The sequence below is a fragment of the Bufo bufo genome, chromosome 11, assembly GCF_905171765.1.
Source record: "Bufo bufo chromosome 11, aBufBuf1.1, whole genome shotgun sequence".
In the NCBI taxonomy this organism is placed as follows: Eukaryota; Metazoa; Chordata; class Amphibia; order Anura; family Bufonidae; genus Bufo; species Bufo bufo.
In genome coordinates, this window is record NC_053399.1 from 100,546,175 (window position 1) to 100,573,393 (window position 27,219).

Below are 27,219 nucleotides of genomic sequence, written 5' to 3' on the forward strand. Positions count from 1 at the left end.
CGACTGAACAGCTTCTTTTGTAAGTAAACTGTTTTATTATAAAGGTAGTTTAATGTCTGTTTTTGTCTTTTATTAGTAGGCTATAACAATAAAAAGGTATCCCTGCAGACCGCAATACTCTCGTATTTTGTCATCTTATTTATATATACTTATTTTCTTTTTCTTAGTAGTGTGATTAAGTGGTAAAAATTATTAGTGTCCCCCCATTTTGACTGTGGTATCTTATGTGCCCCCCCACCTATATACTTTTCATAGAGTCGCCACTGCGATCACCCTACTTCCCCATTCCGCCAGCTGGGAAGTGCCCCTCCCGCCACTGCTTGTACCCGGATTTTGGCTTCACATTTGTTTCCCCTCCTTCACCCAGAACATGAGGGTCACCTCTGGGGATAATTACACATTGGCTATGGATATTAGAACACAGTATCGGAGTCCAGGGAAGGGTTAATTATTTTTTATTGTATTTCAGCGCCATCCCACATGACAATCACATGATTCCGTTATAACATTACCAGTATCCAGTCCTATCATAGAATTACAGGTTAGACCTGTATGTTTTTACTCCCACTGGATCCACAGATTTTCCTTATGAGTGGTCAGGGCAAACAGGACTCTCAGGCTTTCTCTGTTAGTGGGCGGTGGAAGCAGGACTCACAGGCTTTCTCTGTTAGTGGGCGGGGGAAGCAGGACTCACAGGCTTTCTCTGTTAGTGGGTGGGGGAAGCAGGACTCACAGGCTTTCTCTGTTAGTGGGCGGGGGAAGCAGGACTCACAGGCTTTCTCTGTTAGTGGGCGGGGGAAGCAGGACTCACAGGCTTTCTCTATGAGTTGTCAGGGAAAGCAGGACTCACAGGCTTTCTCTATGAGTTGTCAGGGCAAACAGGACTCAGGCTTTCTCTGTTAGTGGGCGGGGGAAGCAGGACTCACGGGCTTTCTCTATGAGTTGTCCGGGAAAGCAGGACTCGCAGGCTTATTCATGAGTGGATGGGGGAAGCAGGGCTCAGAAGCAAGAACATCATGTTTAGATTTTGCCTTCACCTCCTTGGCAGGTTACTGCCAGGGCCACTTAAAGCCTTTCTGGGAAGATTTCTGTTTTTCATCCTTCTGTGTGGAGCTCTTTTGTGCTGATGAGCTTACTCCAGAAGGTTGAGGTTGCTGGTGGAGATCCTCTGGTTTTAATGGAGGTTCTGGGTGAAGATCTGACTGCTTTGACTCTGTTGAGGTATTTTGGCCAATGCTGCGATCTCTAATTAGTTTTGGAGACTGCTGAGAGAGCATGTACAGCGGATTCTGGGATGTGTGCACAACTTTGTTTTGTTGTTCCACTTGAGGTCCAACAGCAGCTGCAGAACCCTGGGGAGCTGAATGCTGTTCTGTATGCATCAACCCTGACGAGGTCACATGCATGTGCTGGAGTGTGTATTGTGTGTCTGGAGGCATCTGGTAAGAGCTGGAGGATGAAGTTGATTCATGCCATTGCCAGTGATCAGAATGTTTCTCAGCCTTTTGATACAGTTGATTGTATATGTCTTCTTTTAAGTCTTGTTCTTTGAAGAGATTGGAAGCCCAGACATGATGAGGAGGCTGACCACCTGGTGGTGTATTGTAAGAATAGTGTATCTTACTGTGTGTAGTTTGACTTTGGGGCACATCATGGGGTAACTCAAACCCTTGACTTGCTGTTTGTTCAAAGTATGAATAGTATTTCTGAGGGTGCTGGTGGTCTGAAGCTGGAGATGGCCTGTATACAGTCTCATGGGTTTTCTGTGTTGTCTCCTGTTTGTCCATCAAATGCTGCATCTTTTGATGACTCTCTTTTTGTTCAAGGCCTAGTGTCTGAAGTTCACTTTGCTGTTGAGCAGTCTCTTTTCTTGTGGTTTGTAGTATCTGCGTTGGCTCTTGCTTTTTAGATAAATCTTTTTGTGTTTGGTCCTCTTTTTGGGTTGGGTCTTGTTTTTGGGTTGGTTCTTGTTTCTGAGTTGGGTCTTGTTTCTGGGTTGAGTCTTGTTTTTGGGTTGAGTCCTGTTTTTGGGCTGAGTCCTGTTTTTGGGCTGAGTCTTGTTTTTGGTCTGGGTCTTGTTTTTGGTCTGAGTCTTGTTTTTGGGTTGGGTCTTGTTTCTGGGTTGATTCTTGTTTCTGCGTTGATTCTTGTTTCTGGGTTGGGTCTTGTTTCTGCGATAGATCTTGTTTTTGGGTTGAGTCTTGTTTTTGGGTTCGGTCTTGTTTCTGGGTTGATTCTTGTTTCAGGGTTGATTCTTGTTTCAGGGTTAGTTCTTGTTTCTGAGTTGGGTCTTGTTTCTGAGTTGGGTCTTGTTTCTGCGCTGAGTCTTGTTTTTGGATTGAGTCTTGTTTCTGGGTTAGTTCTTGTTTCTGGGTTGATTCTTGCTTCTGAGTTGGGTCTTGTTTCTGCGTTGAGTCTAGATTTAGATTTAAGCCTTGTTTTTGGGTTAGGTCTTGTTTTTGGGTTGGGTCTTGTTTCTGGGTTGGTTCTTGTTTCTGAGTTGGGTCTTGTTTCTGCGCAGAGTCTTGTTTTTGGATTGAGTCTTGTTTCCGGGTTAGTTCTTGTTTCTGGGTTGATTCTTGCTTCTGAGTTGGGTCTTGTTTCTGCGTTGAGTCTAGATTTAGATTTAGGCCTTGTTTTTGGGTTAGGTCTTGTTTTTGGGTTGGGTCTTGTTTCTGGGTTGGTTCTTGTTTCTGAGTTGGGTCTTGTTTCTGCGTCGAGTCTTGTTTTTGGGTTGAGTCTTGTTTTTGGGTTAGGTCTTGCTTTTGGGTTGGGTCTTGTTTTTGGGTTAGGCATTGTTTCTGGGTTGGTTCTTGTTTCTGAGTTGGGTCTTGTTTCTGCGTTGAGTTCTGTTTTTGGGTTGGGTCTTGTATCTGCGTTGTGTCTTGCTTTTGGGTTGGGTCTTGTTTCTGGGTTAGTTCTTGTTTTTGGGTTGTTTCATGTTTCTGAGTTGGGTCTTGTTTCTGCGTTGAGTCTTGTTTTTGGGTTGAGTCTTGTTTTTGGGTTGAGTCTTGTTTTTGGGTTGAGTCTTGTTTTCGGGTTGAGTCTTGTTTTTGGGTTAGGTCTTGTTTTTGGGTTAGGTCTTGTTTTTGAGTTGGGTCTTGTTTTTGGGTTATTTCTTGTTTCTGGGTTGATTCTTGTTTCTGGGTTGGTTCTTGTTTCTGAGGTGGTTCTTGTTTCTGATTTGGGTCTTGTTTTTGGGTTGAGTCTTGTTTTTGGGTTGAGTCTTGTTTTTGGGTTGTGTCTTGTTTCTGGTTTGGGTTTTGTTTTTGGGTTGGGTCTTGTTTTTGGGTTGGGTCTTGTTTTTGGGTTGCGTCCTGTTTTTGGGTTAGGTCTTGTTTCTGGGTTGATTCTTGTTTCTGGGTTGATTCTTGTTTCTGAGGTGGTTCTTGTTTCTGATTTGGGTCTTGTTTTTGGGTTGAGTCTTGTTTTTGCGTTGAGTCCTGTTTTTGGGTTGGGTCTTGTTTCTGGGTTGGGTCTTGTTTCTGGGTTGGGTCTTGTTTCTGTGTTGGGTCTTGTTTTTGGGTTGAGTCTTGTTTTTGGGTTGGGTCTTGTTTCTGGGTTGGGTCTTGTTTCTGGGTTGGATCTTGTTTCTGGGTTGGGTCTTGTTTCTGGGTTGGGTCTTGTTTCTGGGTTGGGTCTTGTTTTTGGGTTGAGTCTTGTTTTTGGGTAGGGTCTTGTTTTTGGGTTGCGTCTTGTTTTTGGGTTAGGTCTTCTTTCTGGGTTGATTCTTGTTTCTGGGTTGATTCTTGTTTCTGAAGTGGTTCTTGTTTCTGAGTTGGGTCTTGTTTTTGGGTTGAGTCTTGTTTTTGCGTTGAGTCCTGTTTTTGAATTGGGCCTTGTTTCTGGGTTGGGTCTTGTTTTTGGGTTGAGTCTTGTTTTTGGGTCGGGTCTTGTTTTTGGGTTGGGTCTTGTTTTTGGGTTGGATCTTGTTTTTGGGTTAGGCATTGTTTCTGGGTTGGTTCTTGTTTCTGGGTTGGTTCTTGTTTCTGGGTTGGGTCTTGTTTCTGGGTTGGGTCTTGTTTCTGGGTTGGGTCTTGTTTCTGGGTTGGTTCTTGTTTCTGAGTTGGGTCTTGTTTCTGCGTTGGGTCTTGTTTCTGCGTTGAGTCCTGTTTTTGGGTTGGGTCTTGTTTCTGGGTTAGGTCTTGGTTCAGGGTTGGGTCTAGATTCTGGGTTGGCCCTTGTTTTTGAGTTGGGTCTTGTTTTTGGGTTAGGTCTTGTTTCTGGGTTGATTCTTGTTTCTGGGTTGATTCTTGTTTCTGAGGTGGTTCTTGTTTCTGAGGTGGTTCTTGTTTCTGAGTTGGGTCTTGTTTTTGGGTTGAGTCTTGTTTTTGCGTTGAGTCCTGTTTTTGAATTGGGTCTTGTTTCTGGGTTTGGTCTTGTTTTTGGGTTGCGTCTTGTTTTTGGGTTAGGTCTTCTTTCTGGGTTGATTCTTGTTTCTGGGTTGATTCTTGTTTCTGAAGTGGTTCTTGTTTCTGAGTTGGGTCTTGTTTTTGGGTTGAGTCTTGTTTTTGCGTTGAGTCCTGTTTTTGAATTGGGTCTTGTTTCTGGGTTGGGTCTTGTTTTTGGGTTGGGTCTTGTTTTTGGGTTGAGTCTTCTTTTTGCATTGAGACCTGTTTTTGGGTTGGGTCTTGTTTCTGGGTTGGATCTTGTTTTTGGGTTGGGTCTTGTTTTTGGGTTAGGTCTTGTTTTTGGGTTGGATCTTGTTTTTGGGTTGGGTCTTGTTTTTGGGTTGGGTCTTCTTTTTGGGTTGAGTCTTGTTTTTGGGTTGGATCTTGTTTTTGGGTTGGGTCTTGTTTCTGGGTTAGGTCTTGTTTTTTGGTTGGGTCTTGTTTTTGGGTTAGGCATTGTGTCTGGGTTGGTTCTTGTTTCTGGGTTGGGTCTTGTTTCTGGGCTGGGTCTTGTTTCTGGGTTGGGTCCTGTTTTTGAATTGGGTCTTGTTTTTGGGTTGGGTCTTGTTTCTGGGTTGGGTCTTGTTTCTGGGTTGGATCTTGTTTTTGGGTTGAGTCTTGTTTTTGGGTTGGATCTTGTTTTTGGGTTAGGCATTGTTTCTGGGTTGGTTCTTGTTTCTGGGTTGGGTCTTGTTTCTGGGTTGGGTCTTGTTTCTGGGTTGGTTCTTGTTTCTGAGTTGGGTCTTGTTTCTGCGTTGAGTCCTGTTTTTGGGTTGGGTCTTGTTTCTGGGTTAGGTCTTGTTTCAGGGTTGGGTCTAGATTCTGGGTTGGGCCTTGTTTTTGAGTTGGGTCTTGTTTTTGGGTTAGGTCTTGTTTCTGGGTTGATTCTTGTTTCTGGGTTGATTCTTGTTTCTGAGGTGGTTCTTGTTTCTGAGTTGGGTCTTGTTTTTGGGTTGAGTCTTGTTTTTGCATTGAGACCTGTTTTTGGGTTGGGTCTTGTTTCTGGGTTGGATCTTGTTTTTGGGTTGAGTCTTGTTTTTGGGTTGAATCTTGTTTTTGCGTTGAGTCCTGTTTTTGGGTTGGGTCTTGTTTCTGGGTTGGGTCTTGTTTTTGGGTTGGGTCTTGTTTTTGGGTTGGATCTTGTTTCTGGGTTGGGTCTTGTTTCTGGGTTGGGTCTTGTTTTTGGGTTGGGTCTTCTTTTTGGGTTGGGTCTTGTTTTTGGGTTGGATCTTGTTTTTGGGTTGAGTCTTGTTTTTGGGTTGAATCTTGTTTTTGCGTTGAGTCCTGTTTTTGGGTTGGGTCTTGTTTCTGGGTTGGGTCTTGTTTTTGGGTTGGGTCTTGTTTTTGGGTTGGATCTTGTTTCTGGGTTGGGTCTTGTTTCTGGGTTGGGTCTTGTTTTTGGGTTGGGTCTTCTTTATGGGTTGGGTCTTGTTTTTGGGTTGGATCTTGTTTCTGGGTTGGGTCTTGTTTCTGGGCTGGGTCTTGTTTCTGGGTTGGGTCTTGTTTCTGGGCTGGGTCTTGTTTCTGGGTTGGGTCCTGTTTTTGAATTGGGTCTTGTTTCTGGGTTGGGTCTTGTTTTTGGGTTGGGTCTTGTTTTTGGGTTGGGTCTTGTTTCTGGGTTGGGTCTTGTTTCTGGGTTGGATCTTGTTTTTGGGTTGAGTCTTGTTTTTGGGTTGAGTCTTGTTTTTGGGTTGGATCTTGTTTTTGGGTTAGGCATTGTTTCTGGGTTGGTTCTTGTTTCTGGGTTGATTCTTGTTTCTGAGGTGGTTCTTGTTTCTGAGTTGGGTCTTGTTTTTGGGTTGAGTCTTGTTTTTGCATTGAGACCTGTTTTTGGGTTGGGTCTTGTTTCTGGGTTGGATCTTGTTTTTGGGTTGGGTCTTGTTTTTGGGTTGGATCTTGTTTTTGGGTTGGGTCTTGTTTTTGGGTTGGATCTTGTTTTTGGGTTGGGTCTTGTTTTTGGGTTGGGTCTTGTTTTTGGGTTGGGTCCTGTTTTTGGTTTGGGTCTTGTTTTTGGGTTAGGTCTTGTTTCTGGGTTATTTCTTGTTTTTGGGTTGGTTCATGTTTCTGAGTTGGGTCTTGTTTTTGGGTTGGGTCTTGTTTCTGGGTTGGTGCTTGTTTCTGAGTTGGGTCTTGTTTCTGAGTTGGGTCTTGTTTCTGAGTTGGGTCTTGTTTCTGCGTTGAGTCCTGTTTTTGGGTTGGGTCTTGTTTTTGGGTTGGATCTTGTTTTTGGGTTGAGTCTTGTTTCTGGGTTAGGTCTTGTTTTTTGGTTGGGTCTTGTTTTTGGGTTAGGCATTGTTTCTGGGTTGGTTCTTGTTTCTGGGTTGGGTCTTGTTTCTGGGTTGGATCTTGTTTTTGGGTTGAGTCTTGTTTTTGGGTTGGATCTTGTTTTTGGGTTAGGCATTGTTTCTGGGTTGGTTCTTGTTTCTGGGTTGGGTCTTGTTTCTGGGTTGGGTCTTGTTTCTGGGTTGGGTCTTGTTTTTGGGTTGAGTCCTGTTTTTGGGTTGGGTCTTGTTTTTGGGTTGGGTCTTGTTTCTGGGTTGGTGCTTGTTTCTGAGTTGGGTCTTGTTTCTGAGTTGGGTCTTGTTTCTGCGCTGTGTCTTGCTTTTTGGTTGGGTCTTGTTTTTGGGTTAGGTCTTGTTTCTGGGTTATTTCTTGTTTTTGGGTTGGTTCATGTTTCTGAGTTGGGTCTTGTTTCTGCGTTGAGTCTTGTTTTTGCATTGAGTCTTGTTTTTGGGTTGGGTCTTGTTTTTGGGTTAGATCTTGTTTTTGGGTTGGGTCTTGTTTTTGGGTTGGGTCTTGTTTCTGGGTTGGGTCTTGTTTCTGGGTTGGGTCTTGTTTCTGAGTTGGGTCTTGTTTCTGCGTTGAGTCCTGTTTTTGGGTTGGGTCTTGTTTCTGGGTTGGGCCTTGTTTTTGGGTTGATTCTTGTTTCTGGGTTGATTCTTGTTTCTGAGGTGGTTCTTGTTTCTGAGGTGGTTCTTGTTTTTGAGTTGGTTCTTGTTTTTGGGTTAGGTCTTGTTTCTGGGTTGGTTCTTGTTTTTGGGTTGAGTCTTGTTTTTGGGTTGGATCTTGTTTTTGGGTTGGGTCTTGTTTATGGGTTGGGTCTTGTTTTTTGGTTGGGTCTTGTTTTTGGGTTAGGCATTGTTTCTGGGTTAGTTCTTGTTTCTGAGTTGGGTCTTGTTTCTGAGTTGGGTCTTGTTTATGCGTTGAGTCTTGTTTTTGGGTTGGGTCTTGTTTCTGCGTTGAGTCTTGGTTTTGGGTTGAGTCTTGTTTTCGGGTTGGGTCTTGTTTTTGGGTTGGATCTTGTTTTTGGGTTAGGTCTTGTTTTCGGGTCGGGTCTTGTTTTTGGGTTGGGTCTTGTTTCTGGGTTGGTTCTTGTTTCTGAGTTGGGTCTTGTTTCTGGGTTTGGTCTTGTTTCTGGGTTGGGTCTTGTTTCTGGGTTGGGTCTTGTTTTTGAGTTGGGTCTTGTTTTTGGGTTAGGTCTTGTTTCTGGGTTGGGTCTTGTTTCTGGGTTGAGTCCTGTTTTTGGGTTGGGTCTTGTTTCTGGGTTGATTTTTGTTTCTGAGGTGGTTCTTGTTTCTGAGTTGGGTCTTGTTTTTGGGTTGAGTCTTGTTTTTGAGCTGAGTCTTGTTTTTGGGTTGGGTCTTGTTTTTGGGTTGGATCTTGTTTTTGGGTTGGATCTTGTTTTTGGGTTGGGTTTTGTTTTTGGGTTGGGTCTTGTTTTTGGGTTGCGTCTTGTTTCTGGGTTGGTGCTTGTTTCTGAGTTGGGTCTTGTTTCTGTGTTGAGTCTTGTTTTTGAGTTGGGTCTTGTTTTTGGGTTGGATCTTGTTTTTGGGTTCGGTCTTGTTTCTGGGTTGGGTCTTGTTTCTGGGTTGGGTCTTGTTTATGCGTTGAGTCTTGTTTTTGGGTTGAGTCTTGTTTCTGGCTCGGTTCATGTTTCTGAGTTGGGTCTTGTTTCTGCGTTGAGTCTTGGTTTTGGGTTGAGTCTTGTTTTTGGGTTGGGTCTTGTTTTTGGGCTGGGTCTTGTTTTTGGGTTGGGTCTTGTTTTTGGGTTAGTTCTTGTTTCTTGGTTGGTTCATGTTTTTGAGTTGGGTCTTTTTTCTGCGTTGAGTCTTGTTTTTGGGTTGGGTCTTGTTTTTGGGTTGGATCTTGTTTTTGGGTTGGGTCTTGTTTTTGGGTTGGGTCTTGTTTCTGGGTTGGTTCTTGTTTCTGAGTTGGGTCTTGTTTCTGCGTTGAGTCCTGTTTTTGGGTTGGGTCTTGTTTCTGGGTTAGGTCTTGTTTCTGGGTTGATTCTTGTTTCTGGGTTGATTCTTGTTTCTGAGGTGGTTCTTGTTTCTGAGTTGGGTCTTGTTTTTGGGTTGGGTCTTGTTTTTGGGTTGGATCTTGTTTTTGGGTTGGGTCTTGTTTTTGGGTTGGATCTTGTTTTTGGGTTGGATCTTGTTTTTGGGTTGGGTCTTGTTTTTGGGTTGCGTCTTGTTTCTGGGTTGGTGCTTGTTTCTGAGTTGGGTCTTGTTTCTGTGTTGAGTCTTGTTTTTGGGTTGTGTCTTGTTTTTGGGTTGGATCTTGTTTTTGGGTTGGATCTTGTTTTTGGGTTGGGTCTTGTTTCTGGGTTGGGTCTTGTTTATGCGTTGAGTCTTGTTTTTGGGTTGGATCTTGTTTTTGGGTTAGGTCTTGATTTTTGGTTGGTTTCTGTTTCTGAGTTGGGTCTTGTTTCTGTGTTGAGTTTTGTTTTTGGGTTGAGTCTTGTTTCTGCGTTGAGTCTTGTTTTTGGGTTGGGTCTTGTGTCTTGGTGTGTTCTTGTTTTTGAGTTGGGTCTTGTTTCTCTTTTGAGTCTTGTTTTTGGGTTGAGACTTGTTTTTGGTTTGGGTCTTGTTTCTGGGTTGAGTCTAGTTTCTGGTTAGGGTCTTGTTTTTGAGTTGAGTTTTGTTTCTGGGTTGAGTCTCGTTTCTGGGTTGAGTCTTGTTTTTGGGTATGATCTTCTTTCTGGGTTGAATCTTGTTTTTGCTTTGAGTCTTGTTTTTGGGTTGGGTCTTGTTTTTTTGTTAAGTCTTGTTTTTGTTTTGAGTCCTGTTTCTGTGTTAAGTCGTGCTTCAGGTTTGGGTCTTGTTTTTGGGTTGGATCTTTTTTCTGGGTTGAATCTTGTTTCTGGGTTGGATCTTGTGTCTGGGTTGGCTCCTGTTTCTGAGTTGAGTCCTGTTTCTGGTTTAAGTCCATTTTCTGTGTAGAGTCATGTTTCTGGGTTGAGCCCATCTTATGTGTTGAGTCCTGTTTCTGTTTTGAGTCCTGAGACTGGGTTGAGTCCTGTTTCTGGCATGAATTTTGATTTTGGGTTGGATCTGGTACCTGGGTTGGAACTGTTTTTTGGGCTGAGTCTTGTTTCTGGGTTGGTTCTTGTTTCCGGGATGAATCTTGTTTCTGTGCTGGGTCTTGTTTCTGAGGTAGTTCTTGTTTCTGGGTTGAATCTTGCTTTGGGGTATGATCTTTTTTTATTAGTTCTTGTTTCTGGGTTGGATCTTGTTTTTGGTTTGGATCTTGTTTCTGGGTTGAATCTTTTTTCTGTATTTGGTTTTGTTTTAGAGTTGGTTCTTGTTTTTGGGTTAAGTCTTGTTTCTGGGTTGGTTCTTGTTTTGGGGTTTGATCTTGTTTTTGGATTGGGTCTTGTTTATTGGTTGGTTCTTGTTTTTGGGATGAGTCTTGTTCCTGGGTTGATTCTTGTTTTCGGGTTTGATCCTGTTTTTGGATCAAGTCTTCTTTCCCGCTTGGCTCATGTTTCTGAGTTGGTTCTTGTTTCTGGGTTGGATTTTGATTCCAGTTTGGATTTTGTTTCCAGGTTGAGTCTTGTTTCAGAGGTGTCTCTTGTTTTTTGGTTGGTTCTTGTTTTTGGGTTGTGTCATGCTTTTGTGATGGATCTCGTTTTAGGGTTGATTCTTGTTTCTGGATTTTATCTTGCTTTTGGGTCGTATCATTTTGCTGGGCTGGATCTTGTTTTTGGGTAGAGTCTGGTTTCTGGGGTAAGTCTTGTTTCTGGGTTGCATCTTGTTTCAGGGATAAGTCTTGTTTCTTTGTTGGATCTTGTTTTTTGGTCGAGTCATGTTTATGGGTTGAGTCTTGTTTCTGGGGTGGATCTTGTTTTTGAGTTGAGCAGTCTTGTTTCTGGGTTGAATCTTTTTTCTGGGTTGTATTTTGCTTTTCATTTAGGTCTTGTTTCTTGTTTGATTCTTGTTTTCTGGTTGGTTCCTGTTTTTGGGTTGAGTCTTGTTTCTGAGTTAGATCATGTTTCTGAGTTGGATCTTGATTTTGGGTTGATTCTAATTTCTGGGTTGAGTCTTGTTTCTGGTTTGGACCTTGTTTCTGTGTTGTGTCTTGTTTATGGGTTGAGTCTTGCTTTTTGGTTAGATCTTTTTTCTCAGTTGGATCTCCTTTTTGGTTTGGATCTTGCTTCTGGGTTAAGGGTTCTTGTTTCTGAGTTAAGGGGTCTGGATTCTGAGTTTCATCTTGTTTTTGGTTTGGATCTTCTTTTTGGACTGAGTCTTGTGTCTGGGTTATGTTTTGTTTCTGGGTTGATTCAGAAGTTTTTGATGATGTTGATGATTGCAGCAACAACCCTTTTTGGGCTGCACATATCCGACAACCTTTTTGGGGCCTCAGTGCTTCAAAATAAGCAACAGCAACTTTTGCTACAAGCTCCAGAAATTCTTTAAAGTCCACTTCACCGTCATTGTTTTGATCAAGGGCATGCAGTATTGCTTCAATTGTGTGTGGGTCTCCAGAATCCTAAAAAGACACAAATAATGACTAAATTATGGAAAACACCAGTAGAGAGTAACGTAAACTATGTACCACTGGATTGTTTTATTAACCCTAATGAGTGTATGTTACTTTTGGAAACATGCAGCAAGTTCATTAATTTACAAGGTGGATGTTGACTCCTCATATGGACACCATCATTAACTTGTGTACATTTTCATCTGGTAGATGAATATGTTGATATTTGGAGTCTCAGCTCCAAGTCTGACGTTCGCATTGATTCATGTAACCTACATAGAATATAACTTCATACTGCTTTGGCTGACATCCTGAGTTAACTATCATTTTTAGGCTGGGGCTACACTAAGAACAGCAGATCTCATGACTGTTTCAGACCTACAGTATGATATTGCAAATAAACTGCAGAAAGGTCAGGTAAATCAAAGACACATGCAACTTGCATTGTGGTTTATGACTGTAAAACCTTGTGTAACTAAAGTGGTGGATATTTTCACAAAAGTCATAGATTACATTGCACAATGTGACCCCACAGATAGAGAAAGTTTTTGTGTGACTGTCCCACTTCTATCATAATGACCCATGTTCCAGGTATGTATAAAAGGTTGAGCAGTTATACCCTAGGACAGCTACAAACAAGATCTGGGGACATCCAACCAGTCACAGAAAATGTAAATAATCTAATCGGAGGAGGAAACTCATGAGAAAGGGTAATCATTGATGCACTGTCTGGCAATGTGATAGGAGATGCTAATCACCAGCCCTGCTAATCATCATCACAATTGCTCCTCCACTGGTAGAGGAATGTGTAAGTAACTATACTCTTTCAGAACACATGCACTCTCTGCCAAGCTGAGTATGCATGTTAATGGGGGGAGGCATTGGGACAAGTGTCTGCCAGCTGATAAATGGATGAAGGTACAGGAAAGAAACCATGTGTATTATAACTGAGTGACCAATAAATAAACTTTTTTAGAAATATTAGGAAGAGCAGCTCTGGAGCACAAACTGCAGAAAGTAAAATACTAAAGTATTTGTGGACATTACATTATTAAGTAACTTGCATACATCAGGTAGGATCTCACCTCAATTACATCTGCAAACTGTGTCTCAATGAGGCTCTGAAATGCAGTGATGTCCAGCTTGTCACAGGGTGCTGTGCGGCTGCTGTAACAGTGAAAGGTGTCTATGATCCTGCGAATAGCCGTCAGGAGATTTGCCATGGCTGCTTGATGACACTAGAAGAAAAAAGTGAGAAAGCTGTTAGGACAAATAAGATTACAGCCAGGAATTACATCTCTTTAGAGTGTGCCGCACATCGTAAGGATGATTAGAGTTACAATGGACTGGATAGTCATCATCTGCCAACATCACTGTTCTACACTAATAGTCAATGTGATGGCTTTATAACCACCGTACTCTCCGTAAAACCACTGTGCTGTCCATATAACCACTGTGCTGTCCATATAACCACAATTCTTGTTAAGAAGGCTTCAGGGCGTCCAAGAAAATCCAGCAAGCGCCAGGATGGTCTCCTAAAGAGGATTCAGCTGCGGGATCGGAGTGCCACCAGTGCAGCGCTTGCTCAGGAATGGCAGCAGGCAGGTGTGAGCACATCTGCACGCACAGTGAGGTGAAGACTTTTGGAAGATGGCCTGGTGTCAAGAAGGGCAGCAAAGAAGCCACTTCTCTCCAAAAAAAACATCAGGGACAGATTGATCTTCTGCAGAAAGTCTGGTGAATGGACTGCTGAGGACTGGGGCAAAGTCATCTTCTCCGATGAAGCCTCTTTCCGATTGTTTGGGGCATCTGGAAAAAGGCTTGTCCGGAGAAGAAAAGGTGAGCGCTACCATCAGTCCTGTGTCATGCCAACAGTAAAGCATCCTGAGACCATTCATGTGTGGGGTTGCTTCTCATCCAAGGGAGTGGGCTCACTCACAATTTTGCCCAAAAACACAGCCATGAATAAAGAATGGCACCAAAACACCCTCCAACAGCAACTTCTTCCAACAATCCAACAACAGTTTGGTGAAGAACAATGCATTTTCCAGCACGATGGAGCGCCGCGCCATAAGGCAAAAGTGATAACTAAGTGGCTCGGGGACCAAAATGTTGACATTTTGGGTCCATGGCCTGGAAACTCCCCAGATCTTAATCCCATTGAGAACTTGTGGTCAATCCTCAAGAGGCGGGTGGACAAACAAAAACCCACTAATTCTGACAAACTCCAAGAAGTGATTATGAAAGAATGGGTTGTATCAGTCAGGAATTGGCCCAGAAGTTGATTGAGAGCATGCTCAGTCGGATTGCAGAGGTCCTGAAAAAGAAGGGCCAACACTGCAAATACTGACTCTTTGCATCAATGTCATGGAATTGTCGATAAAAGCCTTTGAAACGTATGAAGTGCGTGTAATTATATTTCACTACATCACAGAAACAACTGAAACAAAGATCTAAAAGCAGTTTAGCAGCAAACTTTGTGAAAACTAATATTTGTGTCATTCTCAAAACTTTTGGCCACAACTGTACACTGCTCTCTGTGGGGAGATTGGTCTGTCTGACCTAAAGACCGCTTGCTCTACCTGGGTCTGGGGGGTGACAGACCTCTTCTGCCTCCCTATCTCAAGCCGTATATACATGGGCCGCAAGACGGGAGTTTCTGGTGGACCCCTACCTCCTAAATTATTGGTGGATGTCATGAGTCAAACGGAAGACAAGGGGTTTGATAACCCGCCTGACCAAGAGGCGATCAATTTGAGTAAAATAATGTCAGCTATCACACAGTGTCAGTCCACTCTCACAGTTAAAATAGATCACCTACAGTCTGACCTCACCTGTCTTAGGCATGATATTGATAAAATCCGGGACAGAACCACTGAAGTGGAAAGGAGATTGGGTGAAGTGGATGATGTGGCCCACTTGGGAGAGAATCACGTCAGAGCCCTACAGCAGCAGGTGAAGGCCTTGCAAGCTAAAGTGGATGACGCTGAGAACCGTAATATGCGAAATAACATAAGTATTATGGGCCTACAGGAGAAGGCTGAGGGCCAGTCGCCGGAGATCTTTGCAGAGCAGCTCATCAAAAAATGTCTGGATCCCATAGATCTTTCCACCACTTTTGTAGTTGAGCGCACAGAATACCTACCAAGCCCTTGCCGCCGGGTGCTCCGGTGCGCCCCCTCATATTGAAAGTTCTAAATTATCGGGGCCGTGATACTATCCTGGCGGCAGCCCGTCAGATACAAGATATTAGATTTGAAAACTCCAGGATCTCGTTCTACCTGGACTTTTCCTCGGAGGTCCAAAAATTGCAACGCCAGTTTTCTGCGGCGAGAGCTCGTTTGAGGGAAAAGGGCCTCCGTTATGCTATGCTGTATCCGACTCACTTAAGGATCCAAGATGGTGACTCTGTTAAATTCTTCACTACTCCAGAGGAGGCCTCGGACTGGCTTGACGGGAGAGGCTGAGTTTCCAGGACTTCCTAGGCTTCAATACCATGGTGCACTTCACGGATGTCCAAATAATCTGTGGGAGCTGAAGATAGTCTGAACGTCTTCACTTACCGTCGATTTACACGTTCTCAGGTTAAATTGGGGACTGTTTAGTTTACGTTTACTGGGACTCTCCAATTTAGCAAAAAATTGCTAGCCTTAAGTTTGGGATGATAGGCTCAGATAGGTTGGGATGGTCTGGGCAGGGTGGGGGGTCATGCCTAACATTGCCACTGTTATGGGTTACTAAATGTTATGTGTGACAAACTCCCCTCTTTTGAGTTTGCCACGAGTACTTGGAGAGGACTACTTGCCAGCCTCTTACCATGTGATTACGGTCCCATGTTGAATGCACCGGTTTTATGCAATAGCTGCATAGTCATATAAGTTCATGTATTTTGCTGTCTTTTGCTACCATGTGGCTAATAGAGTCTTGCCTCTGTCCTCACTTCTCAATTGTCTCTAGGACAAAAGACTGTGTAGAACCGGTTTTGGACAGAAAAGCCATGAGTACAGCCAGGCCAAAGAAAGTTTTACTAACTTTTGAATTCCTGGTCTAATTTGTGCCATTTTGGGATGTGTTAAATATCTATGTGTACTGTAAAGGGGGGGCATTGTATTTTTGAGTAAGTGATGTCTGTCCTATTGTCTCCCCGTGTGTATTGGCGATTTCCCTTTGTCCTGAGAGATAATAGAATTACACCTTGGTTGTCTCCAGGACAGAGGACATTGTGTATTGTCCTGCCTGGGATAATTATGTTAACCATTGTGTACCATAATTATATCACAGGCAGAGGGGAGGATGTTATGTGGGTTGTAACCTTTGTGTTATGGGTTACTGTATGTTTATTGTGGGTGTCTCCCTTGCATGGGAGCAGGGGATAAAAGAAATTGTATGTTTGAGTGCCTGGTGCTTCCAGTAAACTTTTTCCAGCATTCAGCTTTGGCTCATGTATGGACTTATAGAGCGATACCGGCGATAATAGCGATTTATTGCTCTGTGGATTATTTGGCTGTGCTATTACATGGGAAGAAGGGAATACTAGACGGTGACACAGATGATACCGTCACATTATGTATGTTTGTCTTTTGTCTTGTGGAGTGTGTGGGTGAGTGAATGGCCTGGATGTCCTGGGAGTTTTGTGACTTATGTGGTTGGCCCTATTACATGATGGCGTGCTGTAACTTTATCTCCCGGAACGTCAGGGGACTTAATGACAAAGTGAAAAGATCTCTTGTTTTCAACTACTTGAAGAAATTTTCCCCAGATATGGTACTACTCCAGGAGACTCACTTGAGAGGTCAAAAGTTGTTAGCATTGAAGCGCCCATGGGTGGGTTCATCATTCCATGCTATATACAGTAATTACGCCAGGGAAGTCTCTATCCTGGTATCTAAATCAATACCTTTTAAACTCCACTCGGTGCAGACCGATCTGTCTGGGCGGTATGTTATTATACACGCTGCTATGCGGAGAAGAGACTACATAGTGGTGGGCCTATACATTCTCCCCCCTTTCAGAGAGGAGTACTAGATGATATTATGGGGAAGGTATCGACTTTGCCGACTGACCCTCTAATCATGATGGGTGACTAGAATGCGGTTCTGGATCCAATTGCAGATAGACTCCGCCCGCAGACCTCGCATAATGGTCACTTGCCAACTGGGCCGATGCACACGCTCTGTTGGAGGGATGGAGGTTTCTTCACCCAAATGATCGTCAATATTCTTGTCACTCGGCTTCTGTTGATACATTGTCCCGTATAGATTTGGTGTTTGTGAACAGGAAGTTATTGCCGTGGCTGTCTTAAGGTGGAATACCTTCCGCGGGGTATCTCTGACCATGCCCCGATGCTAGTGATTTTGGCCATGCCGCTGGCACCCCTGGACAGGCTGTGGCGACTCAATGCTAGATGGCTGGAGGTGTTACTGGTGGCCTGTGCAGCTCTTGAGGGAGCAACTGAATACTGGGCGTCAAATGAGGGGTCTACTAATCCTACTGTTGAATGGGAGGCCTTTAAGGCGGTGCAGCGCGGCACATTTATACATGCCATTGCCTCACATAGGAAAGAATTAGTGTGTACTAGGACCAAACTAGAAGAAGAGATAGCTAACAAAGAACATGAGTATACTCAGAGTCCTAGCCCAGAGACCAGAGGTGAGTGGGAAGAGGCTCAGAGGAGATATCATCTTCATCTGTTAGAATATACTCAGAAGAAGCTATTGTATTAGAAACAAGTGGTGTTCTCAGAAGGGGACAAAAATGGGAGGGCTTTGGCTTATTTAGCGAAAACAGAAAATCCCCAGATAGTGGTCTCCCTTATTTTTGCTAATGCGGAAGGAACCCAGTTTTCCCAACCAGGGGATATTTGTACTCAATTTGCCTGTTTTTATTCTGACTTAAATACCTCTAAAACGCCCTATGCAGTTAGTGATATTCAGGGGTTTTTGAAGAACGTCCAGCTTACGCCACTTTCCCACTCGGACAGATCTTTTCTGGATGCTCCCGTTGAGGTAGGGGAGGTTAGGGCAGCAATAGAAAGCATGATGGTGGGGAAATCTCCTGGTCCGGATGGTATAAGACGGATATAGACAAAGTGCGCGGTTGTTAAAACTCTTTAACTACGCCTTTGAGTGCAATAGATTGCCCCCAACATTCATGGAGGCAACTGTTGTGGAAAAATTATTGTTCGCCGTATGGTCGCCATCTATCCTATGGGGATGTGCAGATTCGTTCGCATTCACGTTCGCATCTGCGCAGAGACTTTTGCCTGTCATGTCCCTTTGCCCTTCATAGAGGTTCTAGACGTGGTGTCCCTTATCACCTATGTTATTTGCCCTAGTTATGGAACCCCTTACCCAATTAGTCAATAGATCGGGTTTGATTGAGGGATGGTCTATAGCTGGAATGCAGGAAAAGATTTTGCTTTATGCTGATGACCTACTGGTGTATCTAGCCGATGCAGGTCCCTCCCTGGAGGCTCTTTTGGATACCATAGACGGCTTTGGGACATACTCAGGCCTCAGAGTCAATTGGAGTAAATCTAGTCTCTGTTTAATAGATGAGATGGATCCCGCAGATATAACGCCCCTGTCACGTTTATAGTTGAATGTTTTGTCTATTTGGGGATCAAGGTACACAGAGATCCCAAACAGTTCTATCGGCTCAATGTAGTCCCCACTATGGAGTATATTACTCGTAAACTGGAGGCTTTGGAAAATTTGCCACTGACATTGATAGGTAGAAAAAATATGATAAAAATGGTTTTGTTGCCGAAACTTTTATATTTATACAGAGCAGCTCCTACAAAGATCCCCCGTACCCATTTCGATTCCCTGGTTAGGTTTTTGTCCCCTTTTCTGTGGAAACACCAGTCCCCTGGCATTGCTAGGAAATCTTTGAAAGCCTTCTATAATCAGGGAGGTTTAAGACTACCAGACATGTGTTGGTACTATACAGTATGGCTGCCCAGTTAGTGTATGCCTCTTGGTGGATCAGGTCGGATGCTAATAATCCTGCAGTGGTATTAGAGGCGGCTCTGGTGGGCTCTTATGAGGCATATCAGGGGGGAGTGACCTCAGCCTTGAAGCGATGGCGGCAGTGGTGATGATGGCTTGGAAGCAGTTTGTGGCGACGCACATGGAGAGTGAGGGGACTGATGCTTGGTCCCCGTATATACCATTGTGGCGCAATAAGCAATTGCAGGAACTGTGTCACTTACCGGACTATGAATTTGGGCCCCAAAGGGGTGTGAAGTACCTCACATAATTGTTATCTTGGTGGGGAGTGGGGGAAACCCCCCACCATGTGGTGTCAAAGGGTAAAAGGGGATCAGCCTGGCCAAAAGGAGTAATAAGGGAGCAGGTCACCTCCTACAGCGTCCCTAATCCTCTCCCTGACTCCTCACCGTATGAGCGGACCCCGATGGTAGGACGGCTCATTCTCAGGATTCCTAGAGACCCTAAGTCGCCCTGGTAATCACTCACCAAGGAGTCGGGAAGAGACGACCTGTTCATCCCAGTAATGGAGGAACAGGAGTCTCTATCTGAGGCCAGGCTGCAAGGAGAGGGGAAAACATACAGCATAAGGAGATGGCAGGTAAGTGAGACCAGTGACACACTTACCTGCCACAGACACACTGACTGGAACCCGTGCACAAAACAACAACTAGGCGAACAACCACCCCAGAACATATACCCACACCAAACATAACCACAGGTAAGGTAGGGGAAATGCAGGAGACATCGATGTCCCACTAGGTGGCCCTCACACTGGAAGATGGAACAACCAGACAAGGAGCTTAACTCCAGCACACACCACGGCTGGAGCACAACTGACTCCTGGCCAAAGGCCACAGGTATAAGAAGCACCTAGTGACCGCGCCCAATCAGGGGGTTAACCCTTACAGCACCAGACAGGGAAAGGCTACAACTTAAAGGGGAAGTGCACACCCTAGCCACCACGTTGCCACCGGCAACAGCATGCGTGGCAACCATGTCACGGCGCACACAGCCAAAGCCAAGACACTGCCACCACATGCCATAACAGCAACACGTTGCCACCGGCAACCGCAAGCATGGCACAAGTGTCACGGCGCACACAGCAAAGGCCGTGACAATTGTATGTAGATGGGTCTTCTGCTCATTTGAGAGTCTTCGCAGAGAATACAATTTACCCCGTACATGTTTCTATCGGTACCTCCAGCTCTTGTACCAGGTGTGGAGAGCCGAGAGGTTATTTGTATCATACGATATGGACTTGTCTTCTCATGCGGGGGTACTAGAGTGAAATTTGTGATTTTATCTCCTCAAAGCTGGGGCTCCCGGGGATACTCTCTCCTACGGTCTGTTTGTTGGGTTCCTACCAAATATGGAAGGAAGTTGCTCCGTCTACTTATGTTCTATGGGAGGAAAACAATCCTTTTGAATTGGAAACCACCAAAGAGCCCCCACACTTGGTTCCTGGATCCAGCTAATAAACGCTGACCTGCAGTTGTACAAACTCACTTATGCAGCGAGAGGGACTCCTGATAGGTTCCATCAGATTTGGGGCTTGTGGTTAAGTGCGCAGGGTACTATCTGATTATAGGTGCAGGGCTCTGGGACTCCAGGATGCATGTGTGTGTGTGAATGGGTGTCTCGCCCTGGACTCGTAAATATGCCATGATGTAACACGGGACTGCCTACTTGTCTAGCAATTAGGGTTGAGCGAACCCGAACTGTAAAATTCGGGTTCGTACCGAACTTTAGGTTTTTTGGACCCCGGACCTGAACATTTCTGTAAAAGTTCGGGTTCGGTGTTCGGCGCTTTCTTGGTGCATTTTTAAAGTCTGCACAGCAGCCAATCAACAAGCGTAATACTACTTGCCCCAAGAGGCCATCACAGCCATGCCTACTAATGGCATGGCTGTGATTGGCCAGAGCAGCATGTGACCCAGGCCCTATATAAGCTTGGGTCACGTAGCGCTGCCCGTCACTCTGCTCTGATTAGTGTAGGGAGAGGTTGCGGCTGGTGATTTCAGGGAGAGAATAGGAGAGAATCTAACTCAGCGATCTACTGACAAACAGTTGTGTGGGTGCAGGGCACAATCAAAAAAAAAATATAACTTTTATAATTCTGTTAGTTAGGTGGGCAGCGGCGGCGGCAGCCATTTTATGCAAGCTCAGTGCACATTGCAAATCACCATTTTTTTGGGCAAACTACAACATCTGAATTAGTCAGTGTGCAATTTAAGGTAGAAATACACCCATCATTTTCTGGGGTTTGAAAAACACATTTTTTGACAAAAAAAACACTATTTTCAGGCCTTGCAGCATCAGCACGTGTGAAATTCCAGGCTTATATACTGCTGTCAAATTCAGTTGTTAAACAAACACTCGTTTGGGCACAAAAAATTTAGTTGCAGCCTTTGATGCAGATGTCATTGTGAGATACACCCTTAATACATTTGGGTTATATTCAGAGATTTTAAATACCACGATTTGGTGAACCAATATTAAATTCAGGCCTACAGTGGTTCAGACCGTGTGAGATACACCCTCTACATACAGGGGTTTGATTCAGGCATTAGAAATACAGCCATTTTGTGCAAAGATATATTTATTTCAGGCCTACAGTGGTACAGACCGTGTGAGATACCCCCTCTACATACAGGGGTTTGATTCAGGGATTTGAAATACAGCCATTTTGGGCAAAGATATATATACTTCAGGCCTACAGTGGTACAGACCGTGTGAGATACTCCTCTACATACAGGGGTTTGAATCAGGCATTTGAAATACAGCCATTTTGGGCAAAGATATATTTACTTCAGGCCTACAGTGGTTCAGACCGTGTGAGATACTCCCTCTACATACAGGGGTTTGATTCAGGGATTTGAAATACAGCCATTTTGGGCAAAGATATATTTACTTCAGGCCTACACTGGTTCAGGCCCTGTGAGATACCCCCTGTAACGGACTGTTCAGCACACAAGAGGTTAAAAACCGTTTAGGCGATATTCCCCTTTCCAATGCACAGGCAGCTACTGCAAGCACCAGTCTGCCGAACTGCAAACTACACGAACACTGGAAACCGCGGAACAGGAAAAGCCTACAATCGGCTGACACTCCTGGCAATCAGCACACAATCCAATCCCCCCAATAACGAGACGGCACTTCACTTGAGGGTCAAGCAGAACTGGCTGTCCTGGGGCATACCGCCTCTTTTATTCACAATCCACAAACATAGTACTGCCCCCAGGGGTTTGAAATACAACCAATCAATCAGTACAATACACACAGACACTCCCACACAAAATCCTCCTCTCTGCCTGTGATAAGATTACTGAACACAATGGCGAATATAATTATCACAGGCAGAGAAATACAGTTTTATAAAACATATCACAGGAACCCCAAAACATGCAATAACCCCATAACCAGTATATCCTCGGAACCGGGGGATCTGGGTGAACCACATATCCAAAATTCACCCAGATCCGTTCAGTAGTTTGGAAGATACAGTTTAATGCAGATTCCGCAGAACATATACAGGCTATATAAAAAATAATTACTGTATAATGTGTCCCCTGTTGTACAGTTTAAAAATGCTGCCCGATGTCTTTGTGCACCAAATACCGGCGAGATGGCACCGTGTAGAAAAGTCCAAACACTGTCTGTGAGTTAAAATGGCCGCCATCCATTGTTCTCACCATGTGCCTCTGATACATGAACTGGTGGCCATCCAGTAACTCCACAGTATGTCCCCAGATGGTTCTTAAAGGGCCGTAATCCAGAGGCAGAAGGCGGGCAAGCAGTCCTCTACAGGCACAAGTGGCGGAGCTGGTTCCGCCACATTTCTCCCCTTAACCAATCAGACTAACAGGGTATCGGACCTCCTGTCGGTCACTGCCCTGGTTAGTCCAGCAACCCACCCACAGAACACAATCAGCAGTACAGCCCACCCACAATAAAGAGTTACTACATCTGGAGTAGTGGGTCGCTTGTCCATGTCCAGGAGCTCCACCTCGGCTCTGGGGGTTACTGGCACTCCGGATAGGTGGGTTGCTGAGTGGGTAGAGACCAGCGGTACTCTGCCCTGCTGCCAGTGCTACCATGGGAGTAGCCTGGTTGGAGCCCAGTTGAGGGAATGGCGTAGTAGGCTCCTCACTCTGGACCCGGTACTGCTGCTGGAGGGTACGACAGGCTGTTTCCCCTTTGGATGAACAACCCTGCTGCCGGGGAACAGGACCAACCGTCCCCAGCCCCTGTGAGGCATGTGCAGAGACCACGGTCCTATCTGCACGGGTGTGGGGCTTATCATCTCCCCTTGGTGGGCTAGGCTGCCGCTGGGAAGAGGGGGTAACAAGTTCATCTCCCTTACCCACTTTATGTCACTGGGGAGAGGGGATGACAAGCTCCTCTCCCTGAATCTCTCTCTGCTGGTGGAGGGGGGGACCGACTGTGCGAGACAGACTGTCTCTGCTCCTGGCAGGACACTCTGCCGCTGGGGAGGGAGGATGGCACCTTCCGCTCCCTGTAACTCACTCGGCCGCTGGGGAGGAGGACGACACCTTCAGCTCCCTGTAACACACACTGCCGCTGGGGAGAGAGACCGGTTGTCTCTGCTCCCAATACAATACTTGGCTGTTGGGGAGGAAGGACAACACCTTCAGCTCCCTGTAACATACACTGCTGCTGGGGAGAGAGACCGGTTGTCTCTGCTCCCAATACAATACTTGGCTGTTGGGGAGGAAGGACGGCACCTTCATTTCCCCGGAACTTGCTCGGCCGCTGGGGTATCTCCCCCCTGTCTACCGCTGCCATGGCCTGCAGGTACTCTCTGATCCTCCACTTCACGATCTGTATGAGGTTTTCTGCGGGGTTGGGTCCCAAGAGAGACAGCACCCCATTCACCTCTCTATCAAACTCCTCCTGAGTGTAGCAGGGCTCCATGCTTGCTCTGCTAATTTTGGTTCCTTTGTAGATAGGGGCGCTGTACAGGTACAAGCGTTGCCCTCAGTTTGTAATCCAGGAACTGGTGTTGACTTGTAGCTGTCCTTCTGGGCCGTGAGAATGATCCCACCGCTGCCACCAATTGTAACGGACCGTTCAGCACACAGCTCCGTTCGGACGATATTCCCCCTTTCCAATGCACAGGCCATATAACCACTGTACTGTCCATATAACCACCGTACTGTCCATATAACCACTGTACTGTCCATATAACCACTATGCTGTCCATATAACCACTGTGCTGTCCATATAACCACCGTACTGTCCATATAACCACTGTGCTGTCCATATAACCTCTCTGCTGTCCATAAAACCACCGTACTGTCCATATAACCTCTCTGCTGTCCATATAACCACTGTGCTGTCCATATAACCACTGTGCTGTCCATATAACCACTGTACTGTCCATATAACCACTATACTGTCCATATAATCACTGTGCTGTCTATATAACCACCGTACTGTCCATATAACCACTATACTGTCCATATAATCACTGTGCTGTCCATATAACCACTGTGCTGTCCATATAACCACTGTGCTGTCCATATAACCACTGTGCTGTCTATATAACCACCGTGCTGTCCATATAACCACTGTACTGTCCATATAACCACTGTACTGTTCATATAACCACTGTGCTGTCCATATAACCACTGTACTGTCCATATAACCACCGTACTTGTCCATATAACCTCTCTGCTGTCCATATAACCACTGTACTGTCCATATAACCACTGTACTGTCCATATAACCACTGTACTGTCCATATAACCACTGTGCTGTCTATATAACCACCGTGCTGTCCATATAACCACTGTACTGTCCATATAACCACTGTACTGTTCATATAACCACTGTGCTGTCCATATAACCACTGTACTGTCCATATAACCACTGTACTGTCCATATAACCTCTCTGCTGTCCATATAACCACTGTACTGTCCATATAACCACTGTACTGTCCATATAACCACCGTACTGTCCATATAACCACTGTACTGTCCATATAACCTCTCTGCTGTCCATATAATCACTGTACTGTCCATATAACCTCTGTACTGTCCATATAACCACTGTGCTGTCCATATAACCACTGTAATGTCCATATAACCACTGTACTGTCCATATAACCACTGTGCTGTCCATATAACCACTGTACTGTCCATATAACCTCTGTACTGTCCATATAACCACTGTGCTATCCATATAACCTCTCTGCTGTCCATATAACCACTGTACTGTCCATATAATCACCGTGCTGTCCATATAACCACTGTGCTGTCCATATAACCTCTGTACTGTCCATATAACCACTGTATTGTCCATATAACCACTGTACTGTCCATATAACCACTGTACTGTCCATATAACCTCTGTACTGTCCATATAACCTCTGTACTGTCCATATAACCACCGTACTGTCCATATAACCTCTGTACTGTCCATATAACCACTGTACTGTCCATATAACCACCGTACTGTCCATATATCCACTGTAATGTCCATATAACCACCGTACTGTCCATATAACCACTGTACTGTCCATATAACCACTGTACTGTCCATATATCCACTGTGCTGTCCATATAACCACTGTGCTGTCCACATATCCACTGTGCTGTCCATATAACCACTGTACTGTCCATATAACCACTGTGCTGTCCATATAACCACTGTACTGTCCATATAACCCCTGTACTGTCCATATAACCTCTGTACTGTCCATATAACCTCTGTACTGTCCATATAACCACTGTGCTGTCCATATAACCACTGTGCTGTCCATATAACCACTGTACTGTCCATATAACCTCTCTGCTGTCCATATAACCACTGTACTGTCCATATAACCTCTCTGCTGTCCATATAACCACTGTACTGTCCATATAACCACTGTACTGTCCATATAACCTCTCTGCTGTCCATATAACCACCGTACTTGTCCATATAACCACTGTACTGTCCATATAACCACTGTACTGTCCATATAACCTCTCTGCTGTCCATATAACCTCTGTACTGTCCATATAACCACTGTGCTGTCCATATAACCACCGTACTGTCCATATAACCACCGTACTGTCCATATAACCACTGTACTGTCCATATAACCACCGTACTGTCCATATAACCACTGTGCTGTCCATATAACCACTGTACTGTCCATATAACCACTGTACTGTCCATATAACCTCTGTACTGTCCATATAACCACTGTACTGTCCATATAACCCCTGTACTGTCCATATAACCACTGTACTGTCCATATAACCACTGTGCTGTCCATATAACCACTGTGCTGTCCATATAACCACTGTACTGTCCATATAACCACTGTACTGTCCATATAACCTCTGTACTGTCCATATAACCACTGTACTGTCCATATAACCCCTGTACTGTCCATATAACCACTGTACTGTCCATATAACCACTGTACTGTCCATATAACCACTGTACTGTCCATATAACCACCGTACTGTCCATATAACCACTGTGCTGTCCATATAACCACTGTACTGTCCATATAACCACTGTACTGTCCATATAACCTCTGTACTGTCCATATAACCACTGTACTGTCCATATAACCCCTGTACTGTCCATATAACCACTGTATTGTCCATATAACCACTGTACTGTCCATATAACCACTGTACTGTCCATATAACCTCTGTACTGTCCATATAACCTCTGTACTGTCCATATAACCACCGTACTGTCCATATAACCTCTGTACTGTCCATATAACCACTGTACTGTCCATATAACCACCGTACTGTCCATATATCCACTGTAATGTCCATATAACCACCGTACTGTCCATATAACCACTGTACTGTCCATATAACCACTGTACTGTCCATATATCCACTGTGCTGTCCATATAACCACTGTGCTGTCCACATATCCACTGTGCTGTCCATATAACCACTGTACTGTCCATATAACCACTGTGCTGTCCATATAACCACTGTACTGTCCATATAACCCCTGTACTGTCCATATAACCTCTGTACTGTCCATATAACCTCTGTACTGTCCATATAACCACTGTGCTGTCCATATAACCACTGTGCTGTCCATATAACCACTGTACTGTCCATATAACCTCTCTGCTGTCCATATAACCACCGTACTGTCCATATAACCTCTGTACTGTCCATATAACCACTGTACTGTCCATATAACCTCTCTGCTGTCCATATAACCACCGTACTTGTCCATATAACCACTGTACTGTCCATATAACCACTGTACTGTCCATATAACCTCTCTGCTGTCCATATAACCTCTGTACTGTCCATATAACCACTGTGCTGTCCATATAACCACCGTACTGTCCATATAACCACCGTACTGTCCATATAACCACTGTACTGTCCATATAACCACCGTACTGTCCATATAACCACTGTGCTGTCCATATAACCACTGTACTGTCCATATAACCACTGTACTGTCCATATAACCTCTGTACTGTCCATATAACCACTGTACTGTCCATATAACCCCTGTACTGTCCATATAACCACTGTACTGTCCATATAACCACTGTGCTGTCCATATAACCACTGTGCTGTCCATATAACCACTGTACTGTCCATATAACCACTGTACTGTCCATATAACCTCTGTACTGTCCATATAACCACTGTACTGTCCATATAACCCCTGTACTGTCCATATAACCACTGTACTGTCCATATAACCACTGTACTGTCCATATAACCACTGTACTGTTCATATAACCACTGTGCTGTCCATATAACCACTGTACTGTCCATATAACCACCGTACTGTCCATATAACCACCGTACTGTCCATATAACCACTGTACTGTCCATATAACCTCTCTGCTGTCCATATAACCACTGTACTGTCCATATAACCACCGTACTGTCCATATAACCACTGTACTGTCCATATAATCACCGTACTGTCCATATAACCACTGTGCTGTCCATATAACCACTGTACTGTCCAAATAACCTCTGTACTGTCCATATAACCACCGTACTGTCCATATAACCACCGTACTGTCCATATAACCACTGTACTGTCCATATAACCT

At 44.6% G+C, this 27,219-nt stretch overlaps 1 protein-coding gene across 1 annotated transcript in view; it reads right to left on the reverse strand.

Moving 5' to 3' along the window:
• Positions 1–806: 806 nt before the first annotated feature.
• LOC120982378 (trichohyalin-like) overlaps positions 807–27,219 on the reverse strand; it is a 32,011-nt gene continuing 5,598 nt past the window's right edge. Inside the window, exons 2-4 of the mRNA XM_040412479.1 lie at positions 12,239–12,391; positions 8,324–11,162; positions 807–2,599 (exon numbers count right to left, since the gene is read on the reverse strand). Coding sequence (XP_040268413.1) covers positions 1,050–2,599; positions 8,324–11,162; positions 12,239–12,376 — 4,527 coding nt within the window. The 5' untranslated portion in view covers positions 12,377–12,391 and the 3' untranslated portion in view covers positions 807–1,049. The remainder of the gene's footprint in view (positions 2,600–8,323; positions 11,163–12,238; positions 12,392–27,219) is intronic.